General features: G+C 41.9%; 1 protein-coding gene across 1 annotated transcript in view; it reads right to left on the bottom strand.

Moving 5' to 3' along the window:
- The window catches only part of MYO9A (myosin IXA), a gene marked incomplete at both ends in the record, with an annotated part of 44,492 nt that extends 20,628 nt beyond the window's left edge, over positions 1 to 23,864 (bottom strand). Inside the window, 10 exons of the mRNA XM_009709034.1 lie at positions 593 to 703; positions 1,618 to 1,698; positions 5,335 to 5,457; positions 6,345 to 6,384; positions 7,086 to 7,229; positions 11,911 to 11,986; positions 16,613 to 16,732; positions 21,188 to 21,383; positions 22,185 to 22,326; positions 23,743 to 23,864. Coding sequence (XP_009707336.1) covers positions 593 to 703; positions 1,618 to 1,698; positions 5,335 to 5,457; positions 6,345 to 6,384; positions 7,086 to 7,229; positions 11,911 to 11,986; positions 16,613 to 16,732; positions 21,188 to 21,383; positions 22,185 to 22,326; positions 23,743 to 23,864 — 1,155 coding nt within the window. The remainder of the gene's footprint in view (positions 1 to 592; positions 704 to 1,617; positions 1,699 to 5,334; positions 5,458 to 6,344; positions 6,385 to 7,085; positions 7,230 to 11,910; positions 11,987 to 16,612; positions 16,733 to 21,187; positions 21,384 to 22,184; positions 22,327 to 23,742) is intronic.
- Between the last annotated feature and the right edge of the window lie 2,321 nt (positions 23,865 to 26,185).

The raw sequence follows: 26,185 nt of genomic DNA, 5'->3' as shown, positions 1-26,185 counted from the left end.
CTTATGGCAAAAAAAAAAAAAAAAAAAATTAAAAATTGAGCAGTTTTCATTTTCTAAACAGCTGCTGTGCAGGACATGACATCTGGCCCAAAGCAGCTCCCAGCAGGAAACAAATAGGCACCAACAAAGCATGAAAGGACTGACATGTGCGCAAAACCTGGCAAATACTCGGAAAAGAAGAAAACAGGAAAAGCTGGATAACGCCTGAGCGGTTTAGAGGATGCCAATCACCCTCCTGACAGGACGAACGCCATTCTCAGGTGATTCCAAAACATGCGCAGAAGAGCGCGTGCAAATTCAATACCTTTTTTTGTAAAAAGGAAGTCCACGTTACAAAAAAAATACTGCTTTTGTTCAAAAACCATGATGTTTTCTGCAGAGGGGCTCATAGCCTTCACCTAGGTCTAGACCAGCTTGCTAGAAATCAGCAGCACAGCAGAGGACCACTCCATGCCAGCCATCAGCTCATTACATCCACTGCCTTGCATGAGCTATAAATTCATCACCTTGTTAAAAAAACGAACTAGCAACATTCAGATAACTCTGATAATAATGCTAAATGTGGCAAAAGACGGAAAATGTTTTACTCAACCTGGAAGGAGTATTTGCAGCTGTATCCCGACTGGCGAATGCGAACGGTCTCCAGCATCCCTGTGTACCGCAGCTGCCTGAGCACCAGGTTGTCATTGAACCGCAGGGGCAGCTGGACGGGGAAAACCAGGCCAACAATGAGCAAATATTTCCTTTAACTGAAGCTTTTAAGCGCGTGGATGAGTAAATGGATTCAGCAGATGTAGCACATCTGCATGATGTGCACGCTGGCAATGATGCTAGGGGAGGGAGGGAATGCGGGTCCCCAGGAACTGTACTAATCCCACCAGGGTTGAACACTGTTTGCTTCCAAGCAGCCGTCAGATGGAGACTTTCAAACAGTTAACTAGATATATAAAGTTATAAAGAATCTTTTTTGGAATCCCTGAACTCAATAAGGCCCCTCCAAAGTCACAGCTAATGGGTAAGATTGTGAGCAACTAAATAATCTCCTAGGCATAAAGCTTCATCTTTAAATGTCTGGGTAAAACTCCAAAGGATTAATAATCCATAAGAAAGCATCACTACTGCAACCTCCATTTCAAACTGAGGGTCCTTAGCCCATGAGACAAATGCTTAAAGTCAAATTCAAGAAATATGATGCATCACTGAGTTTGAATAATGTAGCTTATTCTAAAAGTATCTGCTTTACCTATAGAAAATTTATTTTAAAGAAGCTTTAGGGCTCAGTAACAGCACAAGTGAATTCACAGCTCTGCAAATCTCTGTTACTGGTGGCAGGAGCTTCAAAGGAGTCAAACTACTTTATTAAAACCAATATATTTTTCATATAAGTTCAAACTATATATCTTTCATATACGTGTTTCTACAACTACAAGAACAATCAGTGCAGTTTATCAAGCACAACACCCAAGTCATAATATCCATGCTTCCCATTGCTCATATATAAATATCTTCTAAATCCAACTCGATTTGAGGCTTTATTTTTTTTTTAACCTCCTGTAAAAACTTAGACTATTTCCGAGATGATTTTTAGGAGCATCGCTTTCATGGGATGGGATTTACCTTTTCAGCATTGGATCGAATGCACTTGACAAAATAAGGTTCTGCTTGTCCAAGGGTCTCCATCAACTTGTTGAGCGATGCCTGCAACAGAGAAGACATCTTCAGTTGGGAAACAGAGAAGAGACCACGATGAATAATGAAAATCCAAGCACTTAAATCAGAAAACAAAAAAAAATGGAATAAATGATGAGTAAACTAGGCAGATGGGAAATTGTTCCCCAAAGTGAGTGTTTCAGCCCAAGCAACTTGGCTGGTTTTGTCTTTAACAAATTAGCTAGAGATAAATATAATGCTGGGTTGTACTTTGAGATCCCCGGTTCAACCTTTTCACATCAGTCACCGGAGCCCAAGGGGCTGGTTTTGTCTTTACCAACAAGCCTCTCCTAGACGTGAGTGGGAGCACCAAGACAAGGATTTACACCTTGCACCAAACAATCACTGATGGTTTTTAAATACAAATAAAAAATTTCCTTTATCAAAAGTGACTACATGCAGCATTTATTCCTGATTTTCAATTGTCAAAACTTTATTGCTGGCCTAAAAATGTATTTTCTTAATGACAGTTTTGCAAGGGGAAGATCTGGAATTTGCAATTATTTGCATTTTGGAATTTGCAATTTTTTAAGACTGTGAACTCTAAACACTTCATAGGTTGTTTTTAGAGGAGAATAACTTCAATGCTGGCATATTGCTGGTCACATTCCTCTGCTGAAATGCACAGTTGTGATCACTGAGAACTGAGGGTTTTCCAGGTTCCCGTTTTATATTTCCCCTTATTTCCGCATCATTATTAAAAGTCTAGCCCATAAAAATGAATTTATATTGGCATCACTGCTATGCCCAGCTGCTCCAGCAGGATGTCCTCCACCTCGCAAATCTTTGACTCTTTTGTGACGAAGCACAAGCTCTTCGAAGAGAAACATACTGACAATCAGAGCATGCTGAGTCAGTCTGCGGCTGGCCAGGCTCCTCGACTGCATTTTTTTTGCTGTGCCCTATAAATACTTTGAATATCTCTAATTGCCGAGCACATTACTGACATGGTATTAGTAACATGCTCCAGAGTTGATTACTCCTGATTTTAATAGTGTTTAAAACTCAGTTGTGTAAAAGATATTCTGTTGCATATTTACTATAAGCAGAGTTATAAATCTTTTAACACGTGTTAATAAAATGGCATGATATTAGAAAGAAGCATTTTGCCTACAGATCTGCCTGCCGGAAGCCTTTTCTTCTACTTCTGATCATTTTTAAGACATCTTCATGGGAAGCCTTTCATGTTTAGAAAAATTTATATACATCCAGGATCTGGGGAAGACTAATGGATGGATCCCATGCATGTGTGATGCAGCTGCGTTATGCGTGTATTAACTGCATGAAAATGATCCCATCATTCCCATCCCAGGAAGCAGCAGGAGCACCATGATGCGGCAGACCTTCACTGGCAAGCTCCTTTTTCTTAAAAGTACAACAAAATGACCTTTTTTTGCCAAAAAAAAAAAAAGAAAGCCTATTAGGAGATATCAATCAGCAATGATGCTGCAGCATCCCACTGTGCCCCACCCTGGGCTGGTAGGAGGGAAGGAGGTGACACAGGAGGCAACGTCTTTGCTGAAGAGCTCTGTCGAAAGCCCAGCAAGCAAAGTGCTCCCGGCACTGGAAATAGTGGAAATCGGGATTGTACTGCGACTGCCGGCCCCGTAGGAGGAGGTATTTCCATTTCATCAGCAGCCAGCAGATTCCGCACATGGCAGATGGTTCGGTCACCCGCTGCCATCTGGCACAAGCTCTGGTCATTGGGAATCCGTAAAGGACACACGAGGTCCCCGGATTAACTCCATACCCTGCTCCTTTGTCCCTCTCCCTGCAAAAATATCCAGCCACCCACACTTCACCACCTGTATTTGGTCTTTCAGGGCGCGATGAATTGTTTCAGCATCACCCCGTGCTAGACAGGGCAGCATCCTTTTCTCTATGGTACCACCTACATGTAGGGTAAAAGGGGAGGCTACAAATCACAGTGCTGCAGTTTAGGTGCCAGTGGTCTAGTTTTCAACTGTGAAAGTCATTGTTGCTCTTACAGCATCCTTCGATACAGTTATTTCGCCTATAGATTACCATAAATATAGGCATGATGAAAATCAATAGGAGATGGAGCAGCTGCAAACCTGGTGTTCAGGCATTAGCCACAAGGCAGCGTTTATCAGGGAAAAAAAAACAAACATCAACCAAACCCTGTGATAGGAAACATTTGTATTTCCTGCCTGTGACCCAATTCCATGCGTCGCAATTTTATTAGCCTGCTCTTGATAAAAAAAGCAATTTCGTTGGCTTGCGCCAGGCTGCTCTCTTGAGAAAATGCTTCTCTCTTACAAGTGTTAAATGAAATTAGGGCTGGAGTGCCGGTGTTTGTCTAAGAGGAGAAGCAGGCAGTCATACCAGAGCTGACTCTGACTTAAATATGTTTTTATCCATTTAAATAAAAAAAGGCTATGTTGTCAGCACAGCTCCTACGTTGTCAAATCATCGCTGGGGAACATCAGAAAGCAAAAGGAAAAGGGCATTTGAATGATCTGCTTTGCTGCATAGGGGCAAGGGGGAAATCTTCATGGCGTTTAGTGGTCTTTTATTTGTGTGCACTGAAAAATATATGTAAAAACTTCCATCACGCACCCTGAGGCTTTTCGGAGTTTTGTTTGAAGAATGAATAGGTTTTGGGAAGGCATTTCACTCCAAGACATCCCTGTTTCAACCCCCTCATAGTATTGTATGAATTAAATTCCGCAGAAGTGTCTTTAACCAGCTACCATTACACTAGATTAAGCTTTATATATATATACACACACACACAGAGATGTGCATTCTGCAAATTACATATACATAGATTTTTATATATGTGTGTGTATGCATGTATATATTTAATTACTTAATCTTACCCAGATTCATGCATGGAGACTTTCTAAAAATGACCCACATCTCCAAAAAAACCCACCCCAAAATTACAAATCAAAACTAAGTCAGACTTGCTTAGGAAACAATTTTTAACTGAAAAGCTGCTTTCTAATATTAACACCTGCTTCTGCATGTGTCTTGTAGCAGTTTCCAAGCCCTGATGCACTTATTGGAGGATTATTTTCGCTGCAGCTATTCCTAGGGACGGTTGGCTGGCGCACAGCACCGACAACACAACAAATGCCGTATTGATCCCTCCTCTGAATTCCTCTGCCTGCCTGGAGATAACGCAGCAATATTTTGACCTTTCCGCCCCTATTAAAATTCATGTTCTGGCTGACTTGAAAACAGACTGAATTTCAGATGCCAAATGCAAGTAAAAAGACTAAAAATGTCATTTGGGGATTTTGTGGTTTCTGGATTCAGTGGAGAAAGTGCCACAATGCGATGGCTTGGAAAGTGAGGTACCAGAGGACAGGGATGAACCAACATCTCTGCTCTGCAGCTCATCCTCACATCCCAACTTGCTCCACTGCATCATCCCCCCCAGTATCCACCACTGCTCTTGTTTCTCTCCATTTACAGCATTTAGATACCTGAAAGGTGTCTCCCAGTTTACCCAAGCCAGGTCCTCAGCTGAACTCATGTCCTAAATGGTGGTGAGGATGGGACAGGACCCTACCAAGTGTCCTCCTAGGCACCCTGGGGACTCGGAGCAGTTATTTGCTTTTAATTCACCTCTCTATATCAAAAGTAAAGGATTACCTGGAACTGGGCGCTGATGCTGGGTGGTTTTTTCTTCTTATGGAGATGGAGGAGAGATTTGGTAATGCGGTCGTGCAGTGTCAGGTTGGTTAGGTGCTTGAGGGACTTGACGTCCAGCATGTGCTGTGGAAAAAGAGAGACTCCATTTGCTCTTGACAAATACAAGAATAACTAGATCTTATCATCATGCTATCTGCTGTATCCCTTTTTATACCCTCTGCAGGGTTTCCTTAGGTGACCATCCAACTTAATCTCAACAGGAAACACCGAGGGACGACTTGAAATGTAGCTCTGCTCTATTTGGCTGGAGCTGGATACCCCAGATCGCATTCCTCCAAGCTCTTCTGAGGACTTGCCAAGGGCATCTTTGACCACGGGAAATTTGGCGCTCCTACCCACTAAGGGCTGCAGACAAACTATTCACTGTTAATGAGCAGTTCATCAGGTAACTGTATCTGTGTCTCCTCAGGTGCAATGTGCATGCAGAGAGGAGTAAAATCAAAGTTTGCTCTTCCTGGATCTCCGTTCCTGACCACCGATGCAGCACCAGCAAGGACCACAACAAGCATTATTCTTCTAGATACAACAGATCTCTTGGGATCTCTTAAAATATAGTAAATGCAGCCAAGAGGGAAAGAAACTGAATATTAGACAAGTCTGTTGTCTATCAGATACCAGCCCTCTTGCATAATCTACATGCTCATTTTAGTTTAGAGGTTTAATTATCAAATTTCACCAGCACACATGTACCCCTTCCCAGGAGGAGGAAAAAAGGACCCAGAGCAGGTCCAAGAAAGGAGGATGCAAGCACTCATACAGCACTCTCCCAGCATAAATCAGGGCTGAAATCCTTTGTTCTTATACAGATTAAAGAGCCCAGAACAGAGGTGAGTTGAGCAAGATCTTGACGTAGACACAAGTGGTCTTCCTCACACCCATTAGCATCTCATCGCTGTACCTACAGTCCTAACCTATGGACCAGCAAGGTAAAAACGCTGCTTCTTGCTCACCTTTGGGAGATTGGGTTTGGCTTTGAAGTTCTTATTTCGCCTGGGGAGATAATAAATGGCTCAGGTTAATCCATGCATGCAATTGAGGAGGGGAGGACTTTATGAAACAAGCCCTTTCAAATCGCCTTTAACAGCTGCTTCCCATAACCTGCACTGAAATTGGGCTGCTTCTGCCTGCTGCAAACTAGCTTTACAAATTTAGTAGCACAGGTTTGAGAGGAAGGTATCCAATTAAAGGGAATCGTTACATTGGAAATGATGGGGATGCCAGTAATTTGGGTAGAGCGAGGGAATGACATTGCAAAACAACTGACTACCCTCCAGCTTTCTCACACCCTGTGTTAACTTGAGCCACCCTGGCAATGTTCTCTGAACCTTCTCATGAGACTGCAGAATGAATCATCGACATAATTTCCCCACCTAATTTGTAACAGAAACTTTGATATCATGTTAAAAAATGTGACTGCATTACATCACTGTCATATCTTGAGACTGGTTTGACTGGCAGATTCATTCCTTCTCTCTCTTCCCCGTGTCTGTCGTTAGAAATGAATGATAAGAGTTAAACAAATCAGATGCATAAAACATACCGGGATCGCTTTGACCCAACTGTGAAACATCTCCAAGTCTACTTGAAACCCTGACATTTTTATATGCTGGCTATTTACATTCCTCCTCAACTACCCACGCTGCTTGTTATGCTCCAGGAATAAAGCCAAAATCCCCTCCTTTTGCACTGACATGAGGATGCCGTGGGCTCTCTCCAGCAGTTTGCTGTTGGTTGCGTTGACAAATATCCCATCTTTGTCTAGGAAGGCACCAGGGCTGGCGAGCCTGCTGTGCCGCATTCCCATCCGGCCATTCCAGCCAACTGCGTAGGCATCGCTGCAACACCAAACACCGCATAGTGTTAGGAAGACATAAAAAAACCTGGTTCTATGACAAAATAAAAAATAAGATCATAAAAGAATCCATCAGTAGAAAATGAGTTGCCGCTTTATTCTTTTAACCATAAATCTGCTCCCATGGGATGAGTTCGTGATGCCAGATACCACATGAAGTGATTGCCTAATTAAGCACCTTTTAAAAATCAAATATTAATAAAAGGATTAAAACTATCAGCATGAGAATAACAGCTCCTAGTTCTCCCACTTGCAAGGCTTGGGTCTGCAAATACTCCAGTGGTCCGAAGGGTATGAGACCATGACCTCTGACATCAGCCTTGCCATCATTAATAGTCACTACTTCAGATGATGTTGGTGCTGACTCTGTCTTTTCTAATTCATGCAATCATTTCTTTAGGAAAAGAAAAAGCAAATGTCATTTGCAATAAACTAATTATTTGCCACAAACAAAGGATGCCAGCCCCAGCTGGACTGATGGGTTGGGCCAGAATCATTCATTGGGACCTGATCACAAATCACTCGCCCAATTTGGTCCTCTCTGCCGTGGAGCAGAGCTGCTTTGGTCTCCAGAAACACTCACCTGGCTGCAGAAGGACTGAAGGGAATGGCGAGAGGAACCAAAACCCTCCTTTGGAGGAAGGGAACCGGGTACTCAACAAAAATTCACATCAGGGCAGATAATTTCCAGAGTTCAGGATCCTTCCTATGGTGTCTGGGGTTACGCAAAGCCTCTCCTGGCTTGCATTCAACTGCAATACTTTTGGTTTGGTGGTTTGTTTTGTTTTGTTCTTCTTTTTTTTAATTCTAAATACTCTATCAGCCTTGCAGAAAGCATCATATGAAATAAAGGTGATCTAAAAAAGGATGTGGGGGTCTGCAACCTGCCCCAGAGCTATCTCAGACAGGAGGAAAATGAATAGGAGAAGACTCAATGCAGCACCAGTCTTCTGGTCATGAGGATGCTGAAGGACATGGTGGTTTAAATGGGGCCTCCAGCATCGGTCACTTCTGAGGTCTAGCAACAAGGCAGCCCTTTGCCTTAGAGTCTTGATTTGGAGGAAGGGCAAATATCAAGTTCTGCATGGAAATTAAAAACTAAAGCATGTAAAATTGTTCATTCAGTCAGCTCAAAGTCTGGAGCCAGACCCTTGGAGCAACGTGATGCTGGAGTGCAAGACTCCTTGCTGCCTCACCACAGCACTTTCCAAATTCCTTCCTAGCCCATTAAATAAGCATTTTGACATGTACCACTATTAAAAGAAAGGATGAATCACAGCAAAGTAAACCCCTGGCTGAGCACTCCAGGACCTGCTTTTTTTAAGCAGCCTGTTACAGTCAAGGAAGGCCAGTGAGAAGCTTTAATATCCAGGTGATCCCTCCTACCTACCTTCTTTCTCTTTACAGCTAAGTTCCCATCCACCAAAAACCTCCTATTTACAGGAGGAAAAAAAATAAATCACCAGTTGCCAGGTACCACTAAACCTCAATGGCCACTTTTGGGATGTACAACCCATCATTAATCCTGGCCAACCTCAATGCACTCTCAGGCTTGAGACCTGCTGTGGATATATGGACTCTGAACAAGACTAGAGAACAAAAAACCCTAGAAATTCTCATGTGGTTTTGGGGGAAAAAAAAAAAGACAGCTCTGTTTATTATGGACACTTTAGGATGCTGACATGCATATGGCAACCGACGCAACTTTTTTGGTTCTTGGGAGGTCAATCATCTCACTAAGCCCAACCAACTGTTTCAAGATAGACTGATCAACACCTGCTTTCCTGCACGCCGCTTAGACATCACTGCACATAAAACAGTTTCATCAATGAACATAAACCAGCAGGAAAACAGACAGCCTGAGCGGTTTTGGTTAGCGATGGCATGGCTTTCATTACTCGACAGTCGGTAAAGGCACTTCCAAGGCATGCTGGCTTCCCCACACTCTGCTGAAGCCTGGTTTCCCAGCCCCAGCATGTGCAAACCACCTGTCCGCTTTCTTCTGAGATCAGAGGAGAGCGCTTGGCATGCTAAACCATCCGCAATGACTTCCTGTGTGATGTCATGCCTGAAATTTGCTTTTAGAAGCAAGCCCCGGGCTATCCTGTGGGTTGGATGTACAATGCAGACTTATCAGCGACCGCATGATCATGAGATGGCTTTGAAAGCAAATTCCTGTTTAATTTAGCTCCACAAATTACTTGCTGGTTCTATCTGCTGGAAAGCTGTTAAAGTAAATTTCGCTTCTATACATGATACCTTCACCCCTGTATTTACTCCTTCTTGCTCGACAAGCGCAATATAACTGAAATACCAACATTGCCAAGTGTGATATGACTCTTCAGATCAAAATCATCTGCAATGAAAAGTATCAAAATCACTTGCCTACTCTGAAAGCACAGGCTGGATTTTAGAGATCTTATGAGAGACTGATTTTGTGCTTTCAGAAGGAAGGGGCACAGACAACATTTGGGGACCCATCACTGACGATGCCCCAGAAAAGCAAAGATCATGGACCGTGCTACTGAGGCATCACACCAGGAGGAACACAGGAGTTAGGACAGCTTCAAAAGTACATTTTCTGACCCTGTTGTTAGGATACAACTGCTGAGGATGATGGAAGGAAGACACAGTAGTTGCTGCCCTTGATCCTGGCTGTTTACGGCAACTTGTCTGCTATGCTGGCTTGGGTTAAGCCAAATAAACAGAGTTGACCACAGACTGAACTCCACAGTAAATAAATACATCCCACTCGTTGCCCGGGACAGGAGAATTTTCCCTGCCTTTAGATTGGCCCCTTGCTGAGATAACTGAAATGTTTTGGACTATGAAAATGCTGGCAGTCCAAGCTGCTGCACTAACGTGCCTCCAAAGCTGGAGCTGGACATTCAAGAAAAGCCCCATCCCACTTCACAGATGTTCTTCACGCACCAACATCAGATTTGAAGGCTTGCTGGAAAAACTGCAGAACTTCTCTTATCTACACGTGCAGATCTCCACAGGGACAAAGTTTCACCTTACATCACGTTTAGGGAAACCTGCACAACCAGAGATGCTAGAAACAGTAAACAACACCTATGCAGACGGCAACCTTCTCTGCCTCAAATGTTACCATGTACCTACTACTGTCATCGTAACCCAACAGATTAGAGCTATAGCAGCTATAGCACTAGAAGAAAGAAAAGGAAGGGTGGGAAAGACTGATGTGAGGACAGCCAGGGTTGCATCACCTTCCCACGATAGGATGAGATTGCTTGTACAAGCTGGATTTCTGCCCAAACTCGAGCAGTGGCACAAATTCATTAATTCAATCCAACAATTTTATGGAAATCACACCTCTCTGACCACTGAAAATAAGACAACCAGTAATGATGTGAGAATATTCAGTTGTTCTTCAGCAGGGTGCCACCACCACTCTCAAAGGGAAGAAATTCAGGGCAAGAGGGATATTCTATTCTATGGCACTCAGAGGGCATGTGGTGAGCAAAGCCAGACAATAAAAGCCACTTTTGTTCCCCTAGAAGAAAAAAAGGAACAACGTGTATCTAACTTCTGTCTTGGCCACTTGGCATTAAAGCCAGTAAAAAATTAGGTTTAATGATACATTTGGAGGATATTTTATTTGTGTGTGGAGGGGAAGCCCACTGAGATGCAAGGACCATTACAGGGGATTTGATGGACACATTTCAGGAGACAGTCTCAAACTCCTCTCAACTTGTTCTGGACTTCTTGTGAAACTCAGAGCAGCCATGAAGTTACACCTGGATGTCTGCAGCTCCAAGCAATTGTTTTAGGAGCCGAGGATGCTCTGATCATATCTTTCTCCAGCACACACACACATCTGCTCAGAGGAAAGCAGAGAGGCACTGTACCGCTTTAGAGTTGCTAATTGGAAAATCAGACTTTCTGGGGTCTGCAGAGGGATTGCATAAGAGTAGCTGGAGAAAAGGAGGAGCATCAGCACCCAGATATCCCTTTGAAATGAAGACATTTTGCTTCACAAGCAACTTAATTCTGACACGGATTTGGAAAACCTTTTGCAGAAGAGGCATAGTTCTGCATCTCAAAGCGTAGACCTGACTCTCAAGCAAAAAGGTCTCATTAAGTAGTTGCTTGAAAGGCTAGAATCTTCAAGGAAGGATTAAAAAATAAAACTGTACGTAAAAACTGTAAAAATCGAACCTTTTTGAAGTTATCATGCTTCTTTCCCTTAAAAACAAGCAAACATTTGACAAGTATCATCTCAAGCTCCATAACTTCCCAGGTCCTCCACACTCGATGGCACCTAGAGCCACCATCACACCAGTTGCATGCAGTTCTGCACCCAAACACACCATTGGGTTTTTCCTATCAGAAAAACCCACAGTAAATTTTTGTTTCCTTGATATTGGCATATTCATTAACTTTTTTTGCAAGCTTCTTACCACTTTGTACACCACACAATCTACAAACGCTGCCTTTTGACGCAGGAAAGTTGCTTTCCCTGCCTGCCGTTTAATCAGGTAAAGATATTTAGATATAATCACACAGCAGAGAAAGAACAAAGAGAAGAAAAAATTAATAAACAAGCTGGGAGAAACATTTAAACAGTCATTTATAACAACAGACAGTGCTCTCCCACCCCAGATTTCCTTGTTGTGTCAACATAAAAGCAAGAGACTTACCGCTGGGTCTTCTCATTGATGGTATTGACTCCCTGGAGATCTGAGAGTGGTGTCCGCGGGCTTTTCCGAGTAATACCTAAAGCAGCATGTGAAAAAGATGTTTCTAGCTGGCTCTTCACCAAAAGGCAATTAGTACAACTATAGCTTAGTATTGACCACAGCGAGGAGGAGCACGTACATGTTATGGCACATGCTGGGCATACCAGGGTGCCAAGGATGCTGACATACCCATCCTCTACTAAGTTCTACCTCTCTGCCACAGAGTCATCACCCTTATGAGTAACGCTGTTTGCTCAAGCCTACTAATTCCCCTCCCACACATGCACGTTGTGCTAGGGACACGTTGTCCCAGCTAGTGAGCAAATGGGATGTAGGGAGAGGTTGCTGTGATGGGGGGGACCAGCCACCCATGTCCTGCATGTCCAAAGTATTGCTAAGCTCTCTGCTGTGCATGGGACCACGCACTTGCTTGCATGGGCAAAACACACAGACTTAAGTTGGATGCTTGGAAAAACGGTCACTTATTCCTTGGACATAAGTAGGGTGTGTGGAAAAATGGTCATTTATTCCTTGCACACCTCTTCTCTTCCTACAGATACATGGGCAGGGACATGTATAGCAATTAGTATATTCTGCACGGGGAGGCTTTATTGCTTATTGAACCTATATCCCTTCATAGGCATAGTTTTAGAGTAATTTATATTAAATAAATAGACAAGGAAGTTATCCTGCATGGTTACGGAAGCAGATGTTTCAAGTTGTTATCTTCCCCAAAGTGGAAATGTTTTGTAACCAAGCATTTAGGAAGACAGAAGATAGTTTTTGTAGACAACAAAACACTTCACTACAGATCTTTAAAGACCCAATAAGCTCAAATTTGACATGAAAACAGCCGAGCAATTTTTTAACTGTCTCGAAATCACTGCTGTGAGACAGGAACTGTCACAGTGCTAACCTGAACATGGGAAAAATGTATATTCCTTTACCCTGAGATTTCTGCAGTGAAAAAAAAATGAAAAAAACTCCTCTCTAAAAAGAAAGAAGTCTAAACTATAGTTTGTAACAGAATAGGAAGCAATAGCATAGCCCCTCCTCCCCACATATATAATTTTCCTATTTCATATAGCCCAGTCCAAAGGATCTTTTTATTCTGAAGATGAACGCAAAGCAAATACGCAGAGATCTGAGCCCATCCTGCTGATCTGCCATTCCTCAGAGCCTGAAATTTCTACGGAGAAGATGAATTCCTACCAAACCTCAACAGGCGACATCCCTTTAACAGGACATCTACTGTACTCCTTTACCTGTTGAGATATTATAACAGCTTGTCTTGCAGTCTAAACACTGGGCAGGAGATGTCTGAAAAAGTTGATGGTCCACTTGGTTCAGTTATTGTATCTAAGGGTGTCCAAATATCCTAGAAATCTGAGCAAAAGAAAATTTGGGAATGTGCTGCCACAGGTCACCTTTGATCCTGCCGGTGGTCCAAGGGAGGACCAAATCACTCCTGCTGAGAACTTTTTGCAAACTCCAACTCTGGAGGTTTTTCAAAAGCAAGCCAGATAAACTGTGCAAGTGCCTAGCTATGCCTAGAGTTCAAAGCTCTCTTTTTAATCCCTCTTTTTGCCATTTAAGCCATTTTTTGTTACATTTCTTGTCCTAGGAGCATTCTTCTACCTCTTTCAAACTGGCATTTCTGTGCCAAAATGTTGCTTGTTTAGAGAAACCCAATTGTACAGGAGGGAAAAAATGAGAATAGTCAGGAATTTGCTTAAAATACTGCGTGTTTTTCGTAGTTAGTTTTACACTAAGAAAGCACCTAATGTCTAGCTGCATCTATTTTTTATTTAGTATATATGCCTGGATACTTCCCCATTAAGGCACAGAAAGCTTCTCAAACCTAAAGCATTTAGTGAAAAATGGGCTTTCATTGGTATTTCTAAGACTTTCTTTGGTCGATGCCTTTCTTTTTGGAGCATACTCTGCCCTCCTTCACTTCCCTGCACTCCCCACCAAAGAAATCCCTGAAAGAAAAAGTTCAAGCCACCATCTAACCCAACAAATTGGGTTGAAGTTATGAAGACAAGGTTGTATCAAAATATTACTGCATCTGCACCTTGCATTGCTCAGGAAATGGGGTTTTCTATTTCAGGCTACCAGATAATAGCTGCACTAAAACTCCATTGTAATTCTGCCAGCTTAGCACCTTAAGCGACTTTTTGATTAATAAAAGTCATGGTGCACAAGCTGGGTTAAAAAGGATTGCTTTAGACATACCCTCCAAAACAAAGACATTTCTACACTGTGCCATCACTTGGCTCTTAAAAGAAGAAATACATACATGCCAAAGCCAAATAAAAGTTGTCATATTGATGTAGCCCCTTTTCTGGGAAATAGAGCAAGGCTTTTTAGAAATGAAAGGCAAAAAGGTTTTAGATTTAAGCTGATGAGTTGCATGGAGCTTTGAGAATTCTGTATAGTGAACACGGGCTGTTAAATTGTACATATTAACACACTGCAAGCCAAGAAGCAGTGGTGTGAGTGGAAACCACTCATTTTTTTTCCTCAGATGCAGGCTGATCTATTTTACATTTCGGGAATAAAATTATTCTAATTTTTCAAGTACATTCCCTTTTCTTCAGCTGTAGTGTTTCAGAAAGACAGGCTGATTTGCCTAACAGGTCTTTGCCCTCATTGAGAAGAGCTTTGGATAACCCCAGTCTACTCCCTACTCACAAATGTCAACCAGCAGTGCCTTGCTCTTGTGGAAGACCGTAAATTAATGGATAGACTCAAAGACACCAGTGAAGCAGTTGAGACGGTAAGGGAAGGGTAAATAGTTGGCTACACAAGCTGAATGCCAACTGACCTAAAGGGAATCTCAATATATTAATCAAATCAATTAGTTTTCTCTCTTTGTGCGTAGCTGGAACTAATTGCGTAATTCAAGACAAGAAGATGATCTATTTGGTCTCTCTCTCAAGGATGACATGGGTGTAACCTCATCCGACTTCTAGGATAAGCTGAGTCCCTGGGGCCAACCTCAGCCTGAGCATCCTTGCCTGCGAGGCCTGCAAGCCCGCTAAATTCAGGACTGAAAAATTACACACACTCTAACCCTGTTTTAGCCTGCCAAAGCCAGGAAGCCTGGGGAAGCAGCTTACAGGAGCACACCCCATGGGAAGATGCAAATGATTTCTGAACGCAGAACGTGAATTACTCATTTGTCAGGTCGGGAGTTCTTGGCCAGTTCACAAACTATGGCAATGTTACTCTCGGATCTACATGTTGGTTTTATCCTAAGAGAGACCAAACTGTGTGGACTAGTCTATAATAAGTGAGGTTTTAAAATGTTGAGCTCAACACTGAGCACAGCTTCACTGCTTCATATTAAATTAAAGCTCTGTTTCTAAGTGTCTTGAGTTGTATGAATTTCCCCCTTCACACCTAAGCAACTGCAAATTAAACCCCTCCAAAACTTCTCATATTGCTAACTTACAAATTAAAATTATATCGATTAATTAATTCCAATTTAATTTTCTCTCCTGTTAATCACCTTCCTTTTCAGTAGTTTCTTAGCAGTATCAGTAAGGTCACTCAGCACAACACCATTTCATAAAATCTAGTGATGTGTTTGTCTTACTGCTTTGTATTTCCTCGTAGCAAGAGTAGCAGCGGTGGGAACTTGTAGGAAAAGATAAGGTAGTTTAAATTAAGAATTAAGGTCTACACTAAGAATTAAAACACCTCTGCTCCCTCAATGCTACATGCTGCAGGAAGCATGGAAATCTGATACAAGGTTTCTAGCAGGAAAAGCATATTTGTGAAGACTTAACATGTAACTATTGTACTTACGGTGCTCAGCTCTGCAGAAAAAACCTGGGTGTTTTGCATTTACATCTAAGTTGCACGATGTTAAAAGTTAGCAACTCAAGCTGAGGACTTGCCCTTGAAGACTGCATATAGCAGCACTTTATTTCTGTATTTAATGTGCAACACGAAGCAAGAGAATAACAACAGAAAAATGATACATCTAAAGATATGAGAACCAAATATATATAATTTTATATATATAAAAAATACATAGTAGTGCAGGCAAGAGTGTCCATGTTGTCATGCAGGATGAGTTTATTATGTGACAGAGGAGTGAGGAGGAAGAAATGGAGACCAAGTGCATCTTTACCCAACTCATTCTGTAAAATAACATTGCCAAATACTCTAGTTTTAAGTAAGGGCCCTCAGAGGCAATACTTTCACAAGCTAAAATTATTTTCAAAGTCCAATGAAATCGAAATAGTCAAATTCCAGCTGTATCAGCCACGTGCCTTATAGCAGGAATATTCCTCCCAGATCTGCGGTGCTTTGAACTTTTCACACGTGATAACAGCAATAAAACACACGAAAAATACCCCTAGCATCAGCATCCTGACTTAACATCAGTGAGTAGACAGAGAAATTGCCAACAGAACGATGTGATACCTCAAGAGCAGTGGGTTTGCATTTAATTTTACTTTTCGAACTTCGCTTAATAATTGCCCAATAGGCTCAAAATTGCTATAAGGCAGCCGTTTCGATCCTGGAAGGCTCCTTGGGTGGTGTTTTTTTGTTTTTTTTTTACCCTTTCTATGCTGAATGCACCTGGTTTCCATTTCTTGCCATGTGAGTGTCATATCAGAGGGAAGGGCGGGTGGTGGAGCCTTACTGTACTTCTCCTCCTTGCATCTCTGCAGGATCTCTAAGCTCCTCTGATGAACTGGGTGATGGAGAAAGCTAAAACTATCCACACTTTTCAAAACGGCACATGGCACTGCATCATCATGCCCTTGGGAAGCAAAATAAAAACAACAAAAAAAAGAAAAATGGAGAGAAGAGAAAGATTACATAAGCAGAAATCAGGAGAGGGTAAAGAACAAGCCCGAAGGACACGAGAGCTCAAGGGTCGTGTATTTTTCGTGCTCAACACAATTTAACCTCGGTTTCCTTTGGACACGGCACAGGAGCAATGGGCTGGACTGCATCCCAACCCCACTTATAATCCTTATTAGCCACAGCATAATCACTTTATAATCACTCTGTGATTATTTGGGCAAAAAATAGATGATTAGATAAATCTTTACTTTTATTAACTACTTTTTAAATCCTTTTTGTGCCTCTGCCAGGTGTTAATCCACAATGCCCTGCACAGACGCTCCTGGACACGGCCACTTTGAATTCTCATCTTGCATCCCAGAGCCACACTTCGCTCAGATATTGGCAATTAAAAGGAAAAATAGAAATTATTTCTATTAAGCAAGGGTTCTGTACTCCTCAAGGGCAGAGGACACAGTCTGGAGTTAGGCAGGATGGGTTTGAGGTTGAAGTTGGAAGAAGCCATTGTTCTGTGGCCAAGAGGACTTTTGATGGCCCAGCTCTGACCATAGGGTGGAGGAGAGGTTACACCGGTGACACTGTGCAAACAGGCAGCACTTCTCTGTTATCATTTAAGTGGCCAAGTCAAGGGATACATCCCGCTCCCATTGAGGCGTGATGAGGTCACCGAGGAGTTACCTTGTGTCAGCACATATGGAAACATTTCATACCAACACATTAAATCATCAGAAAGGACTGATCTGAACTTTACAGAGGAACACTGTCAAGGGGCATCTTCCTTGCATTAACACCACTTCATACTGCTCAGTGGGACCTCAAAGACCTTTTTTTGGGGTTGCTATCACCTTTATTTGGCAAATACAGGTGGGGTTTGTTTTATTCTTTTTCGGGGGGTTCATTTTTTTGGTGGTCAGCTTCAGGAATAAATCTGAAGAAGTCAACAGGATTGCTTTTGAGACCACGTTATCATGTAGGTCAGCTGCAGCAGGCACTAAGCCATGGAGCAACCCTTGCTGGCCAGATGAGATGCTTCCTATTGAGGGAGCACGCGGCGCCAGGACCACGAACCCTTCATCAGGGCGAGGATTTAGGTTCGTGTCCAGCAAAACCAAGATAAGAAAGCCGGGAGTCTCCACAGCCTGGTTTACATGAACAGCACCAGTTCTTCTGTCAAGTTTTCGCTAGCAAAGAATTAGAGTTTTTTGCATAATAAATTCATATTGATGATATACCAAAATAATGTCAATCAGCCAAATTTCTTTCCTAAAAAGCTTGATAATGTTCCTTTAATCAAAGTTCACTAACAAATCTAGTTCAAATGTGTAGTTCTTTTGGACCGTCTCAATCCTCCCCGATAAACTCAGTAATAATAATAAAAAAATCAAATTATTGAAGAAGTCCACCCTTCAGCTAATTGCAGCTTGACAGATCCTGGCGTGTTTCATCCAAGGAGGGTTGGCAGCACCATAAGAGGTTTCTCTCGGGCAGAAGAGAAGGGTACCCAACAAAATTCACAATGGCACTGCTTTGCTGCTCTTCACCTCCAGGTTAACGAGGACAATTGCACAGTCACTAAAAGCTGCACTATGAGCATATTAGGAGCGCCAAAAAAGGAGAGTCCCCAAAGCCAGCAGGAAAAAATGCTGATTATCCTCATAGAAGCATCTGTAGCACTGGTTGGCACTGCTGGCATGGAGAAGATAATCAAAAGGATGGTGCAAAAAGCAAGCAGAGCAAAATTTTGCAGAGTTGGTTATACGTAAGCTGGAGATTTTTCATTAAAATCCCTGTGAGGTATTGCAAGCATGACTTGGACAGGCCTTCAGACAGGTAAAAGCAAGGGAGATCCATTTGGGGTTAAGATAAAGAGTGCAAAGAGACTTAAATAAAAAACATGCATGCTTCAGATATTTTCCTACTCATTAATTACACCTGCCTGATGGATGGCGGCAGCAGCAGCAGACAGGACCTCAGAAACCAAGAATGGGGCAGCACGCCTTTTAAAAAATTATATAAAAATATTAAGCATATATGCTTGGATGGACATATGTGTGTGAAGTTATTCTTGGCTAGTCTAACATAATTTTATGAAAAGCTCCACCTCCATGGGCGGTGAGGCATTCAAATCAGGCTAATTAAAGCCAGCAAGGTTTGGTAAAAAAATAAAATAAGCTTAAAACATATGCTGTCTTTGGTTGTCTGCTTTTATCTATCGAGACGTGGTAATTTTAGCAATTCTCTAATAATTCACAAATGCCTTCTGCTATAGATACAAAGTATCAGTTTGGGCTTTTCTGCATTATTTTGGGGAGCAGGAGGGATCACCAACATCTGGTAGTGGATGTGCCATGCCACACCAGCCCACCCCACCGTCCAGACACCGGTCAAAGCCTTCTGCTCAGGTCTGCCTCTTCTACAGCTGTCTGCTTTGTGGTGCTTTGGCAAGACGGATGGGATCTGGGAGAAGGACAAGTGAACGGAGGCGGGCACGAGGTCTTGCCAGCAAAAGCACAATGAAAATATTGCTGTGGATGTCACCTTGCTAAGTGCTACCACTACCTGGGCAGAAGTCACATTAGGAGATGATGGGTACCTCTCCAAAGAGTTCAGAGGCAGCTGAACGTGACTGGTCCCGGTTCTCCCATTGCTTGTAGGGCAAGCTTTCCCGATGGTAAGGCATGCCTCAATATGGGAATTAGATTTAGGTAATCTCCACTCACTAGTTCTACCTGTATAACGGTGACTTTCTCATGATTTTCTCCCAATTCAGGCTGAAGATGCACATAGAAATTCAGAGTATAAATTATCTGAGGATTGTCAGGAAGTTAAAGACAAATCTTACCCAGTTTTTTTTTTTTGCCTTTTTTTTTTTTTTGATAAAAAACCCAGAGGTTACAAAACACAAAGTCATTTGAAAGCAGGTCAAAGGACACCAGATAGATAAAACAGCAGCATTATGTGCCAGAAAAGGTTAGAAACTCAGTCACTACCAAGTGCTGGTCAGTTTTGGTATGGAAAGAGAAGGCGGTGCAAGAAGTGAGTCTCCCAGAATTGTCTGAAAACCTTCCGGACTCTATTCTATACCTATATATTGATATATATACAGAGATATAAGCAAGTTAATGCCACAAAGTCATGACTGAAAAGCAGAAAGCTAGCCAGTGAGGAGACGAGCACAGCAGGCATGACCAATTGCCAGAGACACAGAAAGCGAAGCAGGGCTTGAAATTAGCTCTCACTTCCCAAGACAGAATATATATTTTTATCTCCTTGACCAGCTCATTTTAGTTCAGCCTGGGCTTTATGCAAGATAAAAAAGAGGGTGCTGGAAAAACGCAAATACAGATTTCCGAAGCCAACTCTTTTGAGTGATGTTTCTCCCAATGCCAAATGTCTTTGCCATCTACATCTCGGTGTTTCGAAACACTGCTGTCTGTAGATGCTGCCTTGATGTGTCTGACAGACCCAGGTTCATGAGAAATATCTTTTCTCTTATGCCACATCCAAGCAGTTTGAGAGGAAGAGCCTCAAGAGCTGAAAGCTGATTTTTGCCTCCTGCTCTTCTTGGGATGCTATTATTCACAGTGAACAAGAAAATTATTCTTTCTGCTTGTATGGTTTCCATATCTATGATCCTTGACCCAAGCTCCTTGGTTCTCCTTGATGCACACCTCTCCGACCAAAAAAAAATTCACAGGGAGGATCCGTGCTTAATTTTAATTCAGATGACATTTTCCCTGCTGAGGCTCTAATTTAATCATGAATTTCAAGCCCTCTTGTGCCTAGAAATTAATAGTAATAGCTTGTACCCGTCTTTCCAAAATTGCTTTATGCAGAGAAATGGTCTAAAAGCACAGTCAGGTACTGCGTGCCACAGCATGATGATGCACCATTACTTTCCTTTAATTTAGCACCCCCGTGTTCGGCATGAGGTGGTTCTGGATGACTGCGAAGCAATGAATTTTGCTACACAAGAGACACGCTCTCTTGCAGCTTAAAGGGTGAACAGCTTGAAAAATTACAGAGAAAAATTATTTCTTTTTTTTTTCCAGATGTAACTAGCATTCAAGAACGCTTAGCAAAAATAATTTGCCTTATTTGCTGAATAATTTTTATGTCTCTATTCAAATAATTCAGGATTTCCTATGCATGCATCCTACAAAAAGGAAAAGTTTAGGCAGCAGTAAAATGAAAATATTTTCTTACAGTGTGTTAAAATCCTACTGCAAATGTATCTTTAAACATCACTTCTGGATAGCAAAAACCTATACACTATCTTAAATCAGTTTTTTAATAGATTAATAGGTCCTAATAAGCCAGACAGGCTACTTAAAATACTGTAGTAATATATTAGATCTCTGCTGCTGGTGAAAAACAGGCGCTAGAATTCGGAGATTGGCACACGTACCAGTTTTCTTCTCCACATATCGTTTTCCAGCCTCTCTAAAAGCAACCATCGCCCTGAAAAAGGCCCGCAGGACTGCCCAGCGGAAGACAGCCACTGGGTCGATCCCGATCATCCCGCAGATAAAGGCATTTTTGCTGCTTCGCAGGAGAGCTACAATGTCCGGGCGCATATGATCTGTGTTTTTCTCGCGGAAATCCTAGAGAAGGAGAAAAAGGAGGGCAAGAAAAGAGAAAAATAAAAAATGTCTACAAGATACGCCAAGTAAGATCTGCTATGCTATCCCTGGGACAGCCCAACTACTGAATCCTGCTTCTATCTTTTTTTTGTGCTCCCATATTAGGTGCCTCTTTATGTCCAGAAAATAAATTGTTTTATCCCAAAGCAGTGCTCTCTGAAGCATCTCAAAGCTGATGCTTAAGTTTCTCATGTGCATTTATTGCATCGGAATCACAATTACAGATCTGTAGTTGTAAATCCTGAGGTTTTCTCTCATACAGGCTCACCTGCCCACCAGAATTGCTTCTGCTGATAGTTGGCATGAACATAAATAGGGTCAACTTTGAAATCATTTGAATGGGATTTTAAATCCTGCAGCAGTGAGATGCTGAGACCCATACTCATGTAACCTGCATTAAAAAATGGCTAAGGATGAAAAAAATATTGGGTTTTCTACACAAACCAAGCCCAGAAAGGCTACCAAATACCCAATTTCAACCCATCGCTGGGATGTAGCGTTAACCTCAGTACGCTTCCCTAAATCCTTCCCCAAAATGCCAACACACAGAGCTTGCAATGTGGAGAACAGGAAGATGCAATCCCCACCACCTTCTCATTTCAGCCAAGCTTTTCACCAAACACTTCTCTCCTGACTCTCGTGTCTCTTCTCTAGCCAAGTCCTCTCCAAAACATCTCTGTGGAGGCTTTGGAGCTGTCCTTCCCCATGACAGTTAGATGATTTAAATGAAAACAACTGCTGGAGAACAGCTGGGTGACAGACCTTCACTCCATACTTCACTTTGCCTGCATAGTGTTTGATGATGAAAGCCGGCTCCATGACCGCTGGAAATTCAATGTAGGAGTTCCCTTCGTGTTGACGCTTAAACTTGTCCAGCAGTGTCTGGTTTGTGGCCTGAGGAAAACTGAGTGGAAAGAATAAAAAAGAAGATAGCCATAAATCCAACAAAAAAGCTTTTACACTTCTTTCTTGACCACAAATGGGAAAATCGGGATATTCTGAGCTTCCACTTCGGTGCCTGCAGATACTAAGCAAGCACTATTTTGTTTGCTGTCATATGGTTATATACAAATATAAGGCATATCTGGTGTCTGGACAGCTCTTAACTGATTTAGTAATTGTCTGAAATCAGTTACAAAAGCACAAATAGGTTTATTTTTGTTGTAGTATACTGCATTGTACGCCCATTGCATGGAAATTATTCAGGGTAGTTGCATTTATCTGAAACCTCAAGTTCCTGTTGTTGGTTTTGAGGCTTAGACGGCTCCTACATCTATGGGGTATTCACACATTTAGGAAATATTGAGCTGTTTTGCCTACAAATCTCACTTCAATTTCAGGAGTTACTTGACTGATCCTGGCATAGGAGAGCGGAAGAAAAAGGACAGAGAGCTTGAGCAGAGCCTTTTGGTAAGAGCAAGCCAATCCTCCATCCTCAAACTTCATGTAAATCTGCAATTTGGGGTGTATTTCAGAACTTTACCTAATTTAAGCTGGTTTAGCCTGGTACAGTATCACTGGGAAAGCATCGCTGCTGTGTGTCTGGTCAATGAGACAAGAAACGGAGGAGAAACCTGGAAGCAAATGGTGGGAGGAAAGCTCGTGCCCTCAACCAGAGCCATGCAGATCTGAGGACACACCAGCAAAACTGCCTGGCTTTTCCCTGCTCTTCACACAGAGAAAACTGGCACGTGCATCCAATGGGAGATCCCTTACGATCAGAAGTTTCCACCTAAAGGCAGACCCAGAAGCCACAACCTCATCTGATAACTTCTACCAAGACAAGCTGGATGGATATAACCAAGGATGCAAACCTGAGCTGCATCCCTGATGCTCATGAAATCCTACGGAAGCACAGCCCCTACATACAAGTCCCGTCAGTTCGCTCTGGCTTAATTTTAAAAAGTAAATTGATAAATCTACCTTATATCTCAATAACAGCACCCACACAACCTGCTTTAACTCATGCGCTTGGATTCTCCCTTCACTCAGCTCAACTTTAAGCATCTTCACGTCGTTACACCACAAGAGACAGGGAGAGAAACGAAGAGAGAAGCAAAAGAAACCTTTGCCCTTCCCTTTAACAGAAGAAATTATTGAAAAAGAATTTTAATCATTATTTGTTAGAGCTTTTTGATCAGCTTGCTGATTGTTCACTCTTTGCCTTACCACCTCAGAAATAAAAGTAGAGACATAAGATAAATCAGTCCAGCGAGCTATTAGCATCTTTCTGGGAGGAATTACAAGAGGTAAGACTTCAGGACAAACACTCTTTAAGTGAAAAAACAAATATTAGCAAAACTAACAGTTTCCTACTCACTTGCTTTCCTCATCCAGCAGATGGAGCAGGCCTGTCGGCTTCTTACTGATCAGGTTGATGCAGCCAGAATTGTCTATGTAGTCGATGTTGTGCCAGCTAATTCCTTCTGCTCTATATTCCTCCTAAAAAAACCCCACAGATATTATGACAATATTGGGTGCAAGCAAAAAAAAAAAGTGAAATTCAAAGGGTTTCATGGGAACTGCTAAACTATTTACCAAAATGAACATCTCTTCTGCTAATATGCCACCAATATTTTTTTTGATGCAAAAGAAAATTATAAATAACCACTTGAACAACCTAAATCACAGGGAACCACACAGCATTTTATAATTTCAGGAGCACTAGACTTTTGCTTAGACACAGGTTAGCTCTACTGCAGACCGTGCCTACTGAGGATGCACAGCGTGCTATGCATCATTGCTTCTCACTTTCCTTTTTTCCTAGCTTGCTGCTAAAGTGTTATACGATGTATTTACATCAACTAATATTTAGTATTTAGCTGCTACAAGAAAATGGTGGTAGAAAATATTCATTTAATTACACAGAAAAAGCAATAGAACTCCCTTTCCTGCTTCACTGGGCTCTACTCTTCCATATCTCACAATATTAATGGCTGGTGCCATAAGGGCTAACGAAGAGACCTTCAGCTAGCAGAAATCACTGCTCCAAGACCAGCAGAACCACAACCCTTTAGAGTAAAAGTGAGGACCATCCCCAAATTCATGCTGAGGAAAAAAAAAGTGACTTATTTTCCACCAAAATAACTCCAACCCATGCTCTTTTAGAAATGCTATCTCCTCCAAGATAGATTTTCAATTGGATTACTTTGCGAAGTCTTTTGCACAGATTATTTTAGGGTATCTGGAAGAAAGTAGAGTTTAAAAATCATAATTTTTATCATATGCTCTTAAGACTTGTGACTCACTCTCGAAACAGCAATATTGGAAGTGCACCTTACTCCATGTGTTGGAAAAAGTCCTGCTGATCCAAGCTGCATTTGCTTGGATCCAAGCTTTTCTATCGTAAGACATTTTGATGGCAGAATTGACGAAAAAAAGGAAAAGTCCTCAAACCTGCACTAATATGATGCACCTTTATAACAATCCAATTCATTTTTATTGCTGCTTCTGTTTTTATTTTTAATAAGAGCAAGAAACTTCAAAAAAAGTATGTTTTTCCAACTCTCCTCACCCAAAATTAAGGTGAACTTTTTTTAGAATTATAGATCCTGAAGTTCTTTGAGACAACTCACAAGGAAATTTTTGCTAAAAGACTACAAGGTCCTATAATGTCTCAGTATTTGAGACATTATATACCTTTCCGCCAAAGATACATACTCTATGCATATGTGTGCAGGCATAGAAGGAGTTTTTAAGAGCCCTAAAGCCTTTCGGGTTCAAAACATAACACATCCTATTGATAAAAAAAACCAAAACCTGAAAATAAGGAACAACTCCACATTATGAATTTTATTTTTTTGTTGTTGTTTTTTCTTAGGTTCCTGCAGAGCAACTAGGACACAGCAAGCATGCAGAATAACATTCACAAGCCCCTGCTAAACTATAAGCATTTAAAAATCATATTTTTGACTAAGACTTGTTGCATTTTCAGTGGAAGCCAGGAAAAAAAGCTTCTATATAGTAATCCAGCCAACTGTAGAAAACTGCATATTTCTTGAGCAAGAGTGAGCTTGTCCTGAGTGATTTAAAAGAGAGAGACGATGATGCGTGCAGGGGTAATGGGAGTCAGCATCATTTATCAACTGCCTGCTTCTGACAGCCACTTAATCAGATGCAGGGTCCATTAAGTCCCAGCTTTGCCCACTCAGGACTGGTCCTGAGCACCCAGAGAGCAATAAACCTTGCCATGATGATAAAAGAGCAGTCTTATTTTAGGGTGATGGGTGGCTGGTGCATGTTACTTCGCTCTCCTATTTATTACCATGATTCTTTTTTTAACTACTTGTATGCAGGCTTTACATATTATTTTTTTTGCCCCAAAATCCCAATTTTCTAGAGTTCTAAGTTTGCATACATCTAAACTGGGCACACACCATCACTCTGCACTAGAAGCCCTCTAGACATCCATAGCTCTGCGTGGGACGTGACTGGTGCAAAATGACTAATTAGCAATGCCAGCTGTTAGGTTTTTTTAAATACCCTCCAGTAAATGACCAAAAAAGACCAGAGTTCAAGATCTCTACTTCAGCTCTGCCACAGATGGTGCATGACCTGAGGCCGGTCATCATGTACCTCCTGGCCTTGGTTTCTTCACCTGCAGGATTTTGGCTAATTTTCCCTCTGCTCTTCTTTTTCCTCTGGGCCAGGTCAGAAACACTCACTCCCAGGCTGCGGGGTTGTTCCCCACATCTGTCCGTCCGTTGCTCCCTCCCTTCCATCCCCAGTGCTACCTCTTGGTGTGTTGGCCAAATATGAAGAGG

Source organism: Cariama cristata, unplaced genomic scaffold, assembly GCF_000690535.1.
Source record: "Cariama cristata isolate BGI_N322 unplaced genomic scaffold, ASM69053v1 scaffold18731, whole genome shotgun sequence".
NCBI classification, from domain to species: domain Eukaryota; kingdom Metazoa; phylum Chordata; class Aves; order Cariamiformes; family Cariamidae; genus Cariama; species Cariama cristata.
This window is presented reverse-complemented; position numbering and strand designations above follow the sequence as displayed.